This window comes from Pinus tabuliformis, chromosome 7 (genome assembly GCF_031772625.1).
Source record: "Pinus tabuliformis cultivar Carrire ecotype Pingquan chromosome 7, CPIR1, whole genome shotgun sequence".
Lineage (NCBI taxonomy): Eukaryota > Viridiplantae > Streptophyta > Pinopsida > Pinales > Pinaceae > Pinus > Pinus tabuliformis.
In genome coordinates this window covers 592,018,336-592,034,828 of record NC_142293.1, presented here as the reverse complement: position 1 = coordinate 592,034,828, position 16,493 = coordinate 592,018,336, and the positions used below count along the sequence as shown (strand labels likewise).

The window sequence follows — 16,493 nt, the reverse complement described above, 5'->3', positions numbered from 1 at the left end:
ACTTTTCCACACTACCATCTGCAACATACTTGATCTTGTAGATCCATCTAGAACCTACAACTGACCTATCTTCAGGCCTTGGCACCACCTCCCAAACATCATTCGTCATGATAGAGCTATACTCTTCTACCATGGCATCTACCCACACCTGATGCTGTGCGACATCCTAAAAGCTGGAAGGTTCTACAACTTGAGCCAACAATGCTTGGTACTTGTCAAGTTGTTTGCGCTATCTCTTGTTTGTCCTAGGAGTTCTATTAAACTCCTAAGTATTTCTCAATCTCTGACAAACCTCTCTGCTGGCTCGACCACTAGTTGTGGGAGGTTCAACTAGCTCCTCCTCATCATGCCTTTGTTGCTTTGTCTGCTGTGAACTCCTCGAATCTCCCACCCCTGAGGAAATACTGGTACCAGTCACTGTACTCGATCCTTGTGATTGTCCTACTTCTAGTCTCACTGGCTGCCCTTATGGTTGGACCAAAGGAGCTTCTGCTGACTGATTCTGATCACCTGCACACATCTCACGAGATCTCCTGAAACCTTGATTCTCCATGAACTTCACGTCCTGTCTCACCACAGTCCTCCTACTGTTAGGAATTTAGATCCTGTATACCTTCAATGAGAAACCCATTCTATTTAGTCTGATCTAATTTGGTACACTTTTCATGTGGCACGTGGCAAGAAGCAACGCTACCAAAGATCCTGAAGTGACTAACTTCTGGCTTCTTCCCTGTGAAGACCCCTTCTGGCGTTTTCTTCCCCAATTCTCTATGAGGAGTCCTATTTTGAATATACACTGTTGTGTTACATGTTTCTGCCCATAAAAACCTGGGAAAATGATGGTTATACAACATAGCTTTTACAACCCCAACTATGGTTTTGTTTTTTCGCTTTGCTACCCCATTTCGCTGTGGATTATATGGAGCTGTGCATTCTCTTCTGATGGCTTTTTTCACGCAAAAATCTGTGAAGTCTTTATCAATATATTCTCCACCATTATCTGAGCAAAGCACTTTGATCTTCTTCCCTATCACATTCTCGACGCGAGCCTTAAACTCTATGAAACAATCGAAGACCTTATCTTTGGTCTTCAAGAAGTAGATCCATGTTTTCTTGGAATGGTCATCAATAAAGGTGACGAAGTATTCGACACCACTGAGAGCTCTAGTGGACATCAGGCCACAAATATTTGAATGTATAAGTCCCAACACGCCATCTGCTTTGTTGTCACTTCTTGGGAATGTTGCCTTAGCATACTTCCCAACTACTCATCCTCTGCACACATCATCGTGTTTCGTGCTAAGTTCTGGAACCCCTGTAACTGTTTCCTTGAGCATCTTGAGTGTTGCATGGTGTAGATGTCCCATTCTTCTATGCCATAAGTCATTCAATTCCTTCCCACTACTATTGTCACTGCCTATTAGTGCCATTGGAGAGTCGAGTTGCAACTTGTATAATCTGTTGCTTAGAACTCTAATCTGTCGTAGCCTCTTCTAGCTTGAGCGCTTTACAAACACTTTCTTCCCTACGAAGTGGATATCGTAGCCTTTGTCCTGTAACTGAGATACTAAAATTAGGTTCATACTCAATCTTGGCACATGCAATACATCTATAGAGCTGGTGCTTGCTCCTGAGTCCCTTTGAAAATCGATGGTACCTCTTCCTACTGGAGTACACTTTGTTATGTTTCCCATCGTAATCTGGAAGTCCATCTGCTCCTCATTATAGCTAGAGAAATATTCTCTAACCCCTGTCATATGAGCTAATGCTCCACAATCTATATATCAGACACCCTGTGAAGTTGATCCTAACAAGCAAGCAAATTGGTCCTCCAACCTAGAAGACAAATCTTAAGCCTCCTAAATGTCAATTATGTCCATGGTCATACTGGAGAATTTACAGTGTGCTATTCCTCTTTCCATCCGACATTGATTCTGCAACTCCAAACTGCTGCAAAACCCTCTGCGTCCAACCAAAAATCTTCTCGGTGAAAATCTGAGCTATTTCTGCTCCTTCTGACTGTTGTACTGGGCAAATTGAATTTTTGTGCCAATCCTGCAATGAAAAATTGAACTCCTGCCTTAGCAATTCTAACTGCCTGTCCTGGGATCTGCGTAGTCTCTTTGGGAATTTCGATCTACTGCTCCCTTTGAACAATGAAATTCCTTTCTCTGCTACTGAACTTCTCGACTGATCACTTACGCTTCGATACCATGTGAAAATTTGATCAATTGCACTAATTGGAAATTATTCTCCTAACTGTAAATTTAATTATGCAGTTTATTTGCTACAACAAACAATGAATAAAATCACAACTGCAATTTTCACCATAAAAGTATTGCGCAAAGCAAAACACTGAAAATTGAAAAATTCTAGCATAGACACAAGAATTTTGACACCATTATTTTTGGACAGTTGTCCCCTGAAAAACCCAACTTGGGAAAACTGGTGCAGCAGATGAGGATTTTATAATTATTCTTCAGCAGCAAATTTGAGTACAATAATTTGGATGCCAAACTGGCAATCCAATCTGAGAGAATCACTGGAAATATTATTCTGAGGTTTTTTCCTCACCATGTAGTTGATTTCAGCTCCCAAGACTGACCCCTCAGCAATTCCTGCTGCCTTCTGCGTCAACCTTTGCGCAATGCTTGGGCAAGCCTTGTTGTTGTTGCCTCTGGAAACTTTTGAAATCTACAACTCTGCTTCTCTCTGACCCTGGAACTGATCCATTGGTCCTCTTGATCAAAATCCCGACCACCAACTACTAAATCGACTGCTCCTCTAGCTAGATCAAATTGCTTTGCTGTTGCTGCCTGTGCAATTCCTCTTGGTAAACTCACACTTCCTCAATCTGACTCTTCCGACACTGAGAACCTCCACTGGAATATTGCTTCACTCCTCTGCCACTTGCTACTCAATCTCTAGCTCGAATCCTCTTGCTTAATTATGCTACTACTACAAAATTGGTCTACCTAGATCACTGAGTGTCTGCATTGGTATATTCTCCAAGTGCCCATCGACTTCCTCTTATAATCCATTGTTGGAGCACCAACAACCAAGATTAAAACTTAATCAATGGCTAGGATCATCTTGCAGTCGATCCGTGTGAGTTTCTAGATGATTCACACCTTGACTTATTTCATTCTGATTAATTAACCATATTCGCTAAGTCTAGACTTAGGAAATATTTAAAAATTGGCTAATAATATAATTAAGCCATCTCTAGGTTGAATTTCCAGAAATGATTTTGGGTTTTGGAGATCTTATGTATTCTAGTCTTTCCACCAAATTTTGTGGCTAGAACACATCCGATGCTACAAAAACTAACAAACCAAAGATTCTCAAATTCTCAAAATTGGGTCTCTCACTTGTGAAAACTTCTTTAGGAGTCTTGTAGTCCAAGATTCGGTGTGGACATCCATTTTGAACATAAACAACTATCTTTGAAGCTTCTCCCCAAATAAACATCGACAACTCTTGATCATGAAGCATGGCCTTGGCAACTTCCATAATAGTCTTATTCTTCCTTTCGACAATTCCATTTTGTTGAGGATAGCAGGGAACTATCAGCTCCCTCTTTATTCCTGCATCTGTTCAGAAAGCAATCAATTCCTTGGATACATATTCTCCTTCATTGTGAGACCTTAAAATCTTGTTCCTTCTGTTGAGAAATCAATAGAGCTAGGTGATTTTTCTTAGACTTCATCACTGCTTGTGATGTTCTTTTACTTTTCTTGATTATTAGCTTCTTTTCTTATTATTATGTTGTTCTTATCATCAAACAACTACTAAAAGATGAAGATCAATAGTATACACGGACACAGATTCAGGGTCAAAACCTCTCCTCTTGAGAGGAAAACCCACAAATCTCTTCTCTTCTTATAGATTCTTCAAATGACGAATTCCAAGGCCTCTAAACCAAGACCATAACCCTTCCAAGACCAAGTCAAACCTTCTAGAGGATGTGTTGCTTCTTACCAAGTCAAACCAAGTTAAATCTCTTCCAATTGTTGAACTTCGATCCCCAGCTTTAGATTTTTGGCCCTCACTACAGGTCTGAAATTTTCGGCCCCTGCAACAGCTGTAACTTTTGCACGTGTGGGAGAATTTAGTGCTTCTAAGGTTTCCTCCTTCCTTCGTTTGGGCTGCTTCTTCTTCTAGGACTTGTAGGAGACTAAATTGACTTATCTTCTTCCAACTTCGACCCTTTCCTTGCAACTTTAAGACTTAGGCATAAATTTTGTAGAAACCCTAGCTTTCCTTTGCACGTGACAGAGAGAGAGAGTGCAAAAACCCAAAAACTCGTCTTCGTTCTTCCTTGTAGTCCCTTGCTTGCTTTCTTTTTCTTGTCCTTCACTTGATTGATGAAGAAAGCATTCTCTTTTGACTGGTTTGAAAGGACATTCTCCTTTGATTGGTTTGACATTCTCATTCTCAATTCCCAAAACTTCTCAAATACTTCATCCTTGTATTTCAAGAAATAAATCCATGTTTTATAAGAGTAATCATCAATGAAGGTGCATAGACAAATGACCACCCAGGGATTTGTTGGACATAGGACCACAAACATCAAAATGCACACAATCCAAGATTCCTTTCGATCCACTATCACTGCTAGTACATCTTCCTTCGACATTTTTCCTTGGAGCGCATCCTGTGCAAACTCCATCATGCTTAGTCTTGATTTCAGTTACACCTTTAACAAAATATTTCATTCTAGACAAGGCTTTATAATGAACATGAGCATACCTTCAATGCCATAGCTCTCAAAGATTAGTGTTGTTGTGTAACAAGGCTTGAATAGATTGACCAAGGAGACGATATAGGCCTCCAATTCATACACCAATGACTTTGGCAGATTCAAAAGAGGAGTCCTTCCATATTAGAACTTTTCCATCAAAAAATGCAATTCCATACCCTTTGTCTTCAAGATATGAAATGGACAACAAATTCTTCTTCAAACTAGGAACATATAAAATATTGTTAATAGATACATTACCTCCTGATTCCAGTTGGAAGGATGATGTGCCAATGCCTTTGACTTAGTATTTGCCATTGTCTCCAAGCTCAACTCTTTGAGATATTGGCTTCCAGTCGTGTGCCTAGATGCATCATCGTGTTCCAACCATATCTCATCATGACCTGCAATGGAACATGTGAAAGCAAAATAAAATGAATATTCATCATCAGAATCTCTCTTTCTAGGTTTCCGCTTATGTGAGGATTGATCAAGGTCAGTTGCAAAAGCATGATGCTTCCCTTTCCTTTTTTGATCACCATTCTTATGATAATCACTCCTTTATAATCCTCCCTTTGATAATCATTCCATTGAGGACACCCATTTTCATAATGACAATATGCTTTTCAATTGAAGCACTTTACATTTGTCATGTCTCTTCTATCTTGAGGAGGAGGTCTTCTTTGTGGAGCAAGTCCCCTTCTTGGAGCAGATCTTGGAGTAGGTCTTGAATTTGGTCTTCTACCAGAACTTCTTTGAAATCTTCCAAAGTTTCTTCTACCTTTGTTATTCCTTGAGTGAGTTGCAAAATCTTGAGAATCTTCACCTGGATTAGAAATATTGCCTTTGGATAGGAGCCTTGATTCTTGTTGAGTGCAAGCAACCCATAGCTTTTCAAAAGAAGGAGCAGTTTCTCTTCCACTAATGCTTGCTGCAAAAGGATCCCAAGATTCAGGAAAACCACTCATAGCCACGACTACCAATTGTTTGTCGGATACTTCTTCATCAATAACATTGGGTTGATCTATTATTTGAGATATTCTTACAAAGTATGATGCTACAATATCATTCTTTGTAATCTTCATCTCACAAAGTTGACCCCTTAAACTTATAGATTGATTGATGTTGTTGATGGTGTACAATCTAATGAAGGAATCATACATCTCCTTGGAGGATTTGTGATCAACAATATTGGGAATTAGACATTCCCTAATAGATTCGACAATGATGCTCCTAACCAAGATGTCATCTTCCTGAAACTTGTCTTTTCCTGCTTGGTTAGCTGGTTCAGTAACTTTTCCCAATACAATACCCAAGACCATATGCCTTGTAAATACTAGGTCAATTCTAGCCTTCCATGCCTTGAAATTTGTAGGCTCCTTCAAGCTTGTTCTCTGTCTTTATGGAGGGATTTATGATGAAGATGACCAATCAAAAACAAAAGATGTAGAATCCCAGTGCCCTTCAAAGTGCTCTCAGTGCTCTTCAATATGATCTCAATGCCTTTCCATTCACCAAAGCTCTGGTACCGTGTTGATTTTCTAGTGTAATCAAGACTAGTACAATTTTTCAATCTGATAACTACTTCCAATGATGCAATTATGTTACAAAATCAGAAAGGTAGACATATTTTCTTATATTGATAATTACATGTGATATTCTTGTAGTTTTATTAATTTCTCTTTATGTTCTTCTTTTCATCAAGCAATTATCAAATCAAAACATGAAGATCAACAACACTAGATGTAGGCACTCAGCCAGGGCTAAAACCCCTCTATAGGGGAAAATCCAGTCAAACTCTTCTAGCAAATTCAAATTGAGATAGACCAAGACCTTAGACCTAACCGAAAGACCTTCCTCCTCCACCAAGTCAGCGCTTAAACTGTCCTTTCAAACTTCAAAGATCAACTGCAACAACACTGCATCAATACTGCATCAAAGATAGAATTTTGGCCTTGCTGCTTCAAAATTTTGGCCTAGGTTCAAGTCTGCAACTTCAACCCTCCTCCAACTTCAGATCCTTCGCATGTGTGAGACAAAGAGAGAAGATTTGACTTCTTTTGCTTGACAAAGACTTCCTTCTCCTTCACTAGTTTTCCTCCTTCCTTGAATTTTGCACCTTTTTACAGCTTCCAACTATCGAACTTGAGTGAGTGTGTCTCCAAATGAATCAAGCTCCCTCTTTTTATACTGCTTCCATGAGGTCGAATTCCCTTGATGAGGTCGACTTGTCCTTCTTTGAGGCCGACTTGGTGGAGGAGGCCTAAATGACTTATTTTACACTAAAATAAATTTCTTTCTTGACTCAAGAAGCCCAAGAAGGGTCTATTACATAATGACAAGGACAATGACTCTTGACACAAACCCTAGAAGCCTGCAATGGAGGCTTTGACCTATTAACCATTGACCCAAGCATGAAATCCATGCTTTAATAAGTCAATTTCTTTTATAATAAAATTTCTTTCTCTTTCTTTTGTTAAATCCATTACATTTTGACTCAAATACAATTATGAAGCCTGACACTAGTTACCTTCTTCAATAAATTAGTCTTCTTATAGCATTCCAATCATTAAGCAATTATACATGAAAAATTTCATCCATTCACTTTCTTCAATAGAGCAATGGAGATCACAATAAACAATGAGAAAGGAGATGAGACATCAAAATTTAGGCTAGTAGCTAGGGAAAAACCCACAAGGGGAAAACCCAACAATCTTGCCTTATGAGAGAGAATTCAGTTCATCAAATGTACATTAGATTATTCCAAACAAGATTCCAATTTTCTAACCTTAATATTTGTGAAGTCAAACCAATCAAAGGAGAGAGAAAAATAGTCAACCCTGGTCAAAGTCAAGTTGTTAACGAATGGGCCAAATTTCGGCCTGAGGTCGCTGAACAAAGGAGGTTGAAATTCAGCCAAATCATAGTCAATGAGCCCAGTCAAATCTCTGAGTTGCCCCAACAAACTTGCAGTCAATGAGCCAGAACAGGAGCAAATATTTGGTCAACTTCAGTCAACGAACCATAAAAGGTCTCGACCTCCAAAACCAGTCAAAGTCTTGGTCTAATAGAAGCAATCAATCCCAAGTCAATTCTAGTCAAACATAAGATAATAAGGTTGGTCAACGCAAAACTATTCTTCTTCTTTTCTCCTTCGCACATGTGGACGAATTTCTTTGCTTCAGATTGATTTGATGAGTTGATGAGATGGCAAAGTGAGGTTGACGAACGTCTATTTATAATTGTGCTTGGAGGAGGGTTTTGACCATAGGCTCAAACCCATTCAAAGAAGGGTTGACTTGACCAAGTGATGCCAACTTGGTCAACATAGAAATTCATAAATTTTCCTTCGCTTTGCCAATGAAAATACTGACTAAAGCTACCAAATTTTCAACACAAAGTGGCTCTAATACCATGTTGGAATTTCCATGCACCCTAGGTCTGGTCTATGCCTTAGCTAAGTTACATAAACACACTAGAGATGCCCAAATTTAAACAACTTTGCACAACAGAATATAACAATAATGAGTTCGATAACAACACACATTATTTATGGCCCAAAACATGTTCCTTGTTAGTCCTTCAATAAGAAAACATTAGGGCTACCATACCAAGGATCATGGCTTTTTATAAACCCGAGTACAATGCCATAATACAAGTCTGTGCTTTGACTAATACAACTAGGGCTGGGGCCTAGTCCCTTAGGCTCTCATCTACTTAACATACAAAACAATGAATATACAATTGTACTTGCTATTGTTGTCCTTGGCAACCAGTCCTATAAAATCCTCTTTTACCACTAGGTCTTCTCCTTTAGACCTGTAGCCAAATCCTAAGTCTTCACCAGACTTCTACCAGCACTGTCCTAACACTCGACCAACCTTCTGCATCCTGATCTGCCCTTGGCCTATTGTACCAGCCTCAGTTTCCCTGATTTCACTAGCGGACTGCTCCTCTAGCCATGTTGTAACCCTCAAGCTCCTTTTCAACCTTTGCTAGCTTTGTGGCTTGCCTTAACCCAAGTTGTGATATGTCCTCTTCTTGCTTTCGACTAACCTGAGTAGGCCTCGACCTACCTTCCTTTCCACAACAAGCTGCACCTAGGCCTGTGATGCCTCTATACAGACCTCCTTATCAACTTAGCCTACTCCATGACCTTTGTCCAGCTTTGTGTAGGCCTTGACCCACCCTCCTTGGCACCTTATAGACCTTGCTTACGTTTGTTTCACTTCAATAAACCCTTTTTCTACTATTTCAGGCTCTTGGCTTTCCTGAACAACTGCCAAGAAGCCTCTCATCCCTCCTTGTCTCAACACTTAGCCTTAGTTGGTCCTCCACTTCTGACACTGTTTGTTGTTTTAGGCCTCGGTTAGGTCTTCCAACCCTGCGGCCAACCATTGTCTGTTGTTCTAGGCCTCCTAGCCTTGCGGCCAACCCTAACTAGGGATGTCATTGACCTTAAACCATTGGCCAACCCTTTGCTAGGGCTTGATCCTCCTCCCAGTAGTTGCGACCCTACACTTGGTTATCCAAATAGCCCTTTCAACCGTCCTCCAAGGGCTTTCAACCCTCCTCCATAGATCAGACCCTTTAACTCAGATGCTTCAGGCCCTTGCTGGCTAACAGACTCCTTAACTCGGCCTCTTCCAGCTTGTTGCGACTCCTTGCTGCCTAGGCTAAGTCCTTCTAGCCTCCACGCACAAGTGAAGTCCTTCTCACTTGATGCCCACTAACATCTCCTTTGGCTTCTATATACTTGTCCAAGGGATGTGAAACCCCAGGGGTCATGTCTCTTGGCCTTACTGGCCGATCTGCGCCTACATGACTCAAAATTAAATTAAATTTATTAAATTCAGTTTCTTGGGTTTCAAGCCCGCTCCTATGGGTCCAAAACCACAAACTCAAAACTACAAAGCTCTCAAGGGCTTTTCCACTCAGAAATACCTTCCGAGCGACCAAATTTCAATAGTGAGTGCACTAGTCAAAGAGAAGAGGGGTGCTCCACAAAATGTTCTAATAACCCGCATGTGTGGCAATTTTAGCATCATCATAATTTGGTCAATTTTTTCCTGTTTTTCTGTTATGTCTAAATTTTGGGAATCTTGTGGTTATTTTGCATTCGATGGTGCTGATATGGCAATTCTGGGCACTATGTGAAAAGATATCTACCCGTCAAGTTGGCCACTCTCAAAATGTGTGCTAAGATCACCTCATAACCACCACTAACCACCCACACATATGAGAATATTCCTCTAAGTGGCTCATGCATGCTCCTCATGCTGAAAAATATACAAAACAATGATGTGGCATCCTAATCATTGTTTATGGTGTGGTCATGGATTTGAATGCATGACACAAATCTTGAGAAGAGTGGCACAGATCACAATATAGGTAGATATGGCTGAATATAGAAACATGGATCCCAATGCAATGTTATGGCACCTAAGGCATAGTACATGGTTCCTAATGCAGGGTGCCCACCTATAATGATGCATTGAACTTCAAAACAAGTCGTTAGGCAATTTCACAGTAAATAATTCTCTTTTAATAACATCTTAACATAGATAATTTTATAACTTGCCTAAGTTTACCGTGGTGGGACTACTTACATGTGTCAATTCCTAGGACATAAAGTATTTCCTAGTCTCTTGGTTAGAAATAGGTAAAATGATAAATAATTAATGAAAAAAGGAAGGGAAACCTAATATGTTTTGACCTTAAAAGTCATGTATAATGATGTCTAAGGTCTATTGCTATTCCAACTAGCCTTTTTGAGCTAGGAATTTTCATCTTTTGTACATGTAAGCCTTTAAAAGGGAGCTTCTAGGAATAATCATATTTTGTACTTGCAAGCTTTCGAAAGGGAGATCATCTTTTTTGGCTTTATTTGAATTTGGCTTACAATATTCTTGAGTTTGTTCCATTTAAACCTTGCTGGATCACATTTTTGACAAGTTAAAACATAATATGGTCTCTTTTTATGAATGGGTTTGTAGTGAAAGGGAAATGATGGATAATGTTAAGTTTAAGTATGTTAGGATATGTGGTATGCTACTCATCTAGATCACCAGTAGTATGAGTTGGCATAAATCATGACAATGCTTTTTTAACGACAATTATGTTCCTCGTGGTAGATGAGACAATATAATAAAATCTTTATTTTAAGACGTTATTAGATCGTACCCAATGTTTATTATTTTTACAAGAAGGCTAAAAACCATCAGTGATCACACCACATCTAAGCAAGAAACCCACACATGAAATCATAGCACATCATTATGCATGAAGTATCATCTGCGAGTGTGCACATAACATCTTAGGAGTAAGGCATAGGAATTGATATCCCATGGTAGAATCATCTGAAAGAACTTACGGATGATGTAAGAAGGCTAGACTATCATTTATCTGTTGGAAGAACTGGAAGAACAGCTTTGAATTGGCAGATATGAGGAGGAGAGCTGATCCAAGCAGCATCATAACAACCTTGAGAGAGTGGTTTGGAAGTAGTTCCCTTGAGGGGGCAACACAAGTGTATATCTCATGATATTCTGTATATCACTCAGCTTGAGATCATTCTTGTTTGTCATTTCATATATAATTCCAGAAAATTCTTGAACATATCCATTCTTTTGCAATGTAGCTAGATATAACAGACATGTGAAAATCTTCTTGAATGATACAAGTGCACATGATTTTGCAGTGGACGGCGTGAATTTGGTGAATATAGTGTTTACAATCCTTCCAAGAGAAACTAATGTGTCCAGTGAAAAGTAAACAAATATGCCAGGTATACATCTAAAATGCACGGATTTAGGACTATTTTCTGACATACTTATAGCTTGCCAAGTTGCCACTGATCATTGTTTTTCTTTTCAGTGATGATTTTGTAGGTAGTTATGGGTTCGAATATAATGTGCTGAAGCTAGATGTGAGATGACACTGACTGCAAATTTCAAGAAGCAAACAGATCAATTCCTATTGATCTACAGTATGTTAGAACCAAAATCCAGAGCTAGTCTTTATATCAAGGAACACCAAAGTTCAATTCATTTTTATCCAGTTTTAAGATTGTGAAGATACCCCAATTCTTTAAGCAGCGTAAAGGAATCCCTCATTTCGACTGCCCTCAATATTGTATCCATGTTAACAAGTCAATGACTAAACATATAGAATGCATGTTGCATGACTAAAGTTTCTGCACCAGTTTAACCTATGTAAACAAAATACATTCACTTGCAGAAATGTTTCATAGACATTTCCCAGAAATTTCTCTTGCAGAAATCTCTATTTCCTTTTTCATAAAAAAAAATGTATTGATATTCCAGATAATATAACAATATGTACAACTAGCATTTTACAGAAAAAGTAGATGGCAAAAAGCGGCCACCATTAAAGGTTCTAGGGTAACAAAGAGGCATAAGTATCTGTGCTTGTGAATATCAGAAAACCAAAAATTCATAAAGGTTATTAAGTAAATAACGTCCCCTTCAACATCCAACTGTAATAATAAAACTCATTGGGATGAGGCCAAGTAGCTGTAGGCCATCAGAAATACTAAAGTAACCTACCCTTAGGGAGATGTCATTTCCTTCATAGTTTTTTTTCTCTTTTTTGGATAAGTATGGGTGGGTCCACAACATAGTTTTAAACACCAGAATCGGTGACCAGATCGGTCCACCTAATAAACCGGGTTTCAAACTGGAACCGGTCAAATCGGGACTGGTTAGATCTCAATGAACCTGTTTTAAAAAAACACATGAAATAATTATTTTTTATTGGAAAAAACTATTTTTAAGATTTAAAACCATGATTCCAAACCAATAGACACAAAATATGCAAAGTTTGCTCATATATATACCATGTAAAGGTGAATATATCAAAATGGCACCAAGTGCAATACATATCAGCAACAAAATATATAATTAATGAGGCTCTAAATGGCCTCTAGAGTTCAAAAACAAAGCCTACAAACTATGGGGCCACTGGCCTACTACAAATCTACATATATGATATTAGTGATCAACATTATCACTTGAAACTTCTCATCATGATCAAACTCAGTTGGTTGAGTCTCGACTCCCAAACTTTGCAATTGCTTGAGTCACAAACTTCTCTATTGGTTTAGTGACTTGAGTCTCAAACTTCTAAAGATATTCTACCCTAATATGCACTATTACTTCATTTGGTGCTCCACATGGCTTTAAAAGCCTCCTATCCCAGCCAAGTGTTGTTTGAACCTATTAATACCCCCTCTTGCAATAGATTTTTGGCAATATTTGTAGATCATTTTGCCATCAATCACATCACAATGAGCCCATGCAATATCCTTGGCTTTTGGAGGCATGATGATTACTACTTAGCTCAATCTCTTTGTTGTTCCACCACTTCAACAAAAACTCAACACTCTCCAAGCTCCCAATCAAACTCACAAAAACCCCAAATGAGATGTGTGAGACAAATGAGACGGGTAAGGTCCTTTTAAATGCTTGGAGAGGGTGTTTTTAGAGGGAAACAACCCTTATTTTCCCTCCAAAACGCTCTGGACCCTTCCTAAACTGCATTGTCTGGGTCCGCCACAGTGTTGGCAACCGACCCGTTTGACCATAAACCAACCGGTTCCGTCCTAAACCGATCGGTTAGGACCGATTTTTGTGAATTTCAAGCGAAGAGGAAGCATAAACACGAATTTTGTACTGGTTTGACTTGGTCGGCCAATGACCCGGTCGGTTTGACCGGTTTCCGATTCAAGCCGGCCGATTTTTAAAACACGGGGCCACAATTTAAAACCATTAAAGAGAGAGAACAATAGGTAATAAAAGAGAATAATTCTTCATGCTGGGCCTCCATAAATTTACATCTTACTTTTTGTGTATGAAAATTGTTTCCATACAGATGAGTGTTTCTGTGCAGGAGTGCAAAAACAAGTATATTTACTATGTACATCTCATTTCAGTCAAAAATATCAAAAATGGAACCGGAACTATCTGAGAGTTAGACCATCAAAACGCAGAATTGGACTGGAACTAGTTTGTGATCTGATTGCATATATATATATATATATATATATATATATATATATCCCATGGTAGGGGCTAAAACTCAAATGGAAAATACAATACAACCCCCTCCATCTGAAACCCTAAGGAAACTTGACTTTACATATTTGGTGTGTAATGGTTTGGATTTACATTAAATCCAAACCATTACACACCAAGTATGTAAAGTCTAGTTTCCTTAGGGTTTCAAATGGAGGGGGTGGTTTGTATTTTCCTATGTTGCATAGAGACTCGTCCCCACCAAAAAATCCATCGCACCTGATGTTCCTGCGTACCGGGGCTTTTATAGGGGTTGGGAACGTCCCCAATTTTTTGGGGACTTCATTAGGGACTTGGGGACTTCCAAGCTGTTCCCAATCCGTCTAGGGCAGATTTTGGGGAATTTTCGAATACCGTTCCACCCTCCCCAAGGAAAAAACAGTATGTTTGACCCAATTTTGACTGGGATTACTTTGTTGTTTGGATGTATTTTCTTGTTGTTTTGGATGAGCTTTTAGCATGAAAAAGTTGTTTATGATAAATTCCAATGGTAACTACTAAAAATACTCTTGTTTAATGTTTACATTTATTTTATCCTCTCTCTGTCACTTAACTGTCTAAAGCAATAAACCTTAGTGTTGGACTTCAACCTATAATTATTGTTGCTTAAAAACGACACCCTTTTAGAAATAATTACGAAGTCTGCCAACCTTTACTTCCTATGGCATGAATCATGAATACAATTATTGTTGATGCAAAACTTCTAGTTCTGTCCTGAACGTGATGTAGACTGTATTTGAGATTGTTCCTATGTGGCACATTTAACAAGTTTCTAAACCCACTCCTATCTTATAGGAAAGTTGTTGAACTGTGTTTAGCATTGTTTGCAAGGAATTATTGGGTCGCTGCTTTGTTGTGTGTTGTCCTAGTAGCCACATATTTTTTCCCTCAAATAGTGAAGGTTGTATGGATGTTTAAAGGCTGCCAACAATGACTCATTTCAACACATTTCCTCTTAAGACTAATGTTTCCAAAACTGTTCTTTGCACTTACTTTGTTCAATAATAATAAACCAGGATTCAAGATTGATTTACATGTCAAACTAATGTAAAGAAACCACACTATGTTTAAGGCTCTAACACACTTTGAAACTTTGCTAACTATGCCAAGGAAGTTGAATTTGTTTAACTTGGCCATATTAGTAGCAGTGACTGTAAGAAAGGCCCTTTTTGATTTCACGAGATTGGGAAAATATCTAGTGTGGTTGACCAATCAAACTTGTTTTTATTTGATAAACCTAACAACAGAAAGGGTCGATTTAGGTGTTGAGATTGGCAATATTAGGAATTTGAGCCAAGGCTTGATTTTGACAAAATTAGCATGCTTGCCAATTGGGATAATAAGGCGAATTAGTTTACATGCAAGAATGCCAACCAAGAATAGTAAGACTCAATCTGCTTTTGGGTTTGACCAAAAATAACAAGCAAGACAACTAGCTCTAGTAATTCAACCCAGGTTTTTGATTTGACATTTATGGCAAGACAAATTAGGTCTTTGAAAGGTCAAACTAGCAATAGTTTGTGTTTTAGCGCTAGGCCATTTGTATTTAGATGGATACCCTCCAACTAGCTACCATGTGTCACACTAGAAGAATAGTTCACTTGTTCAACACTGCTCTTGACTCATCATCCTTCAACTAAAAGCTTTAACTTGAATTTTAGATTTGAGATTATGTATTTGGTTTTGTAATTATTAATATGTTTTTCAGATTTCTTAGCTAGTTCAATGTTTATTTTATATATATATATATATATATATATATATATATATATATATATATTATTATCGTCCCCAACTCGTCGTCCCCTTGAAAATTTGGTGGTGTGCTCTAGCCGTATCAAAAACTCGTCCCCCCGTCCCCAAAGGCAGTGCAACATTGGTATTTTCCCTTTGATTTTTGCAGTGATTGGAGTTTGTGAAATTTACTTGCATTGTAGTAACCAAAATTTACTCTTCTAACTGGTTAGCAACTTATTAGTTTTTTTATTAATACCGAATAAATCACACTGTAATTATTCACAAATAAATTCTGCGGAAGCTAAATAAAATGTTGGGACGAAGAAAAATAGATGCACACATAATAAAATTGAAACAATACTTTTTGGATAATAGTCCTTGGAAAAACCCTAAAAGGAAAATTGATGCAGTGAATGAGGGTTTATTTTTATTATTAGGCAACAGTAAGATCTTAGTACAATAATATGGATGCCTTACTAGCAATCCTCTAGCTAATAATCTTGCCAAATAATTTGGAGAAAATTTCTCCCTTCTACAAAATCACTTAACCTCCATCTAGTATGCTCGCACTGCCTCCTAGTTACTCACATTCTTGGTTTTTGTAGTTCGTATGACCTTTAAAACTGTTCCAAACTGGCCATCTAGCCTTCTTTTGCCACTGGAAAAATTCTCTTTACTTTCTAGAATGGTTTTCCGGTATCCGACAGATGATCCAACCTCTTCTTGGCAATTCACTCACCTGGAATGGCTAACTTGCATCACTTGGACGATTTTCTTTGCTTAATATTTTGGCCTTCCTTATGTTGGCTCTCCGACACTGGAATAATCCTTTGGAACTCTCTGTTGTTGCTCCCTCAATCACTAATGCTCTCCTTCTCTGGCTCGAACTCTTCTTCTTGTTGAATCTCTACAACTAGATA

The 16,493-nt window shown here is 38.5% G+C and overlaps 1 protein-coding gene across 1 annotated transcript in view; it reads left to right on the top strand.

Moving 5' to 3' along the window:
* The window catches only part of LOC149248820 (protein RRP6-like 3), a 301,074-nt gene extending 289,052 nt beyond the window's left edge, over positions 1 to 12,022 (top strand). Inside the window, exons 11-12 of the mRNA XM_089458557.1 lie at positions 11,442 to 11,528; positions 11,618 to 12,022. Coding sequence (XP_089314683.1) covers positions 11,442 to 11,496 — 55 coding nt within the window. The 3' untranslated portion in view covers positions 11,497 to 11,528; positions 11,618 to 12,022. The remainder of the gene's footprint in view (positions 1 to 11,441; positions 11,529 to 11,617) is intronic.
* The last annotated feature ends 4,471 nt before the right edge of the window (positions 12,023 to 16,493 follow it).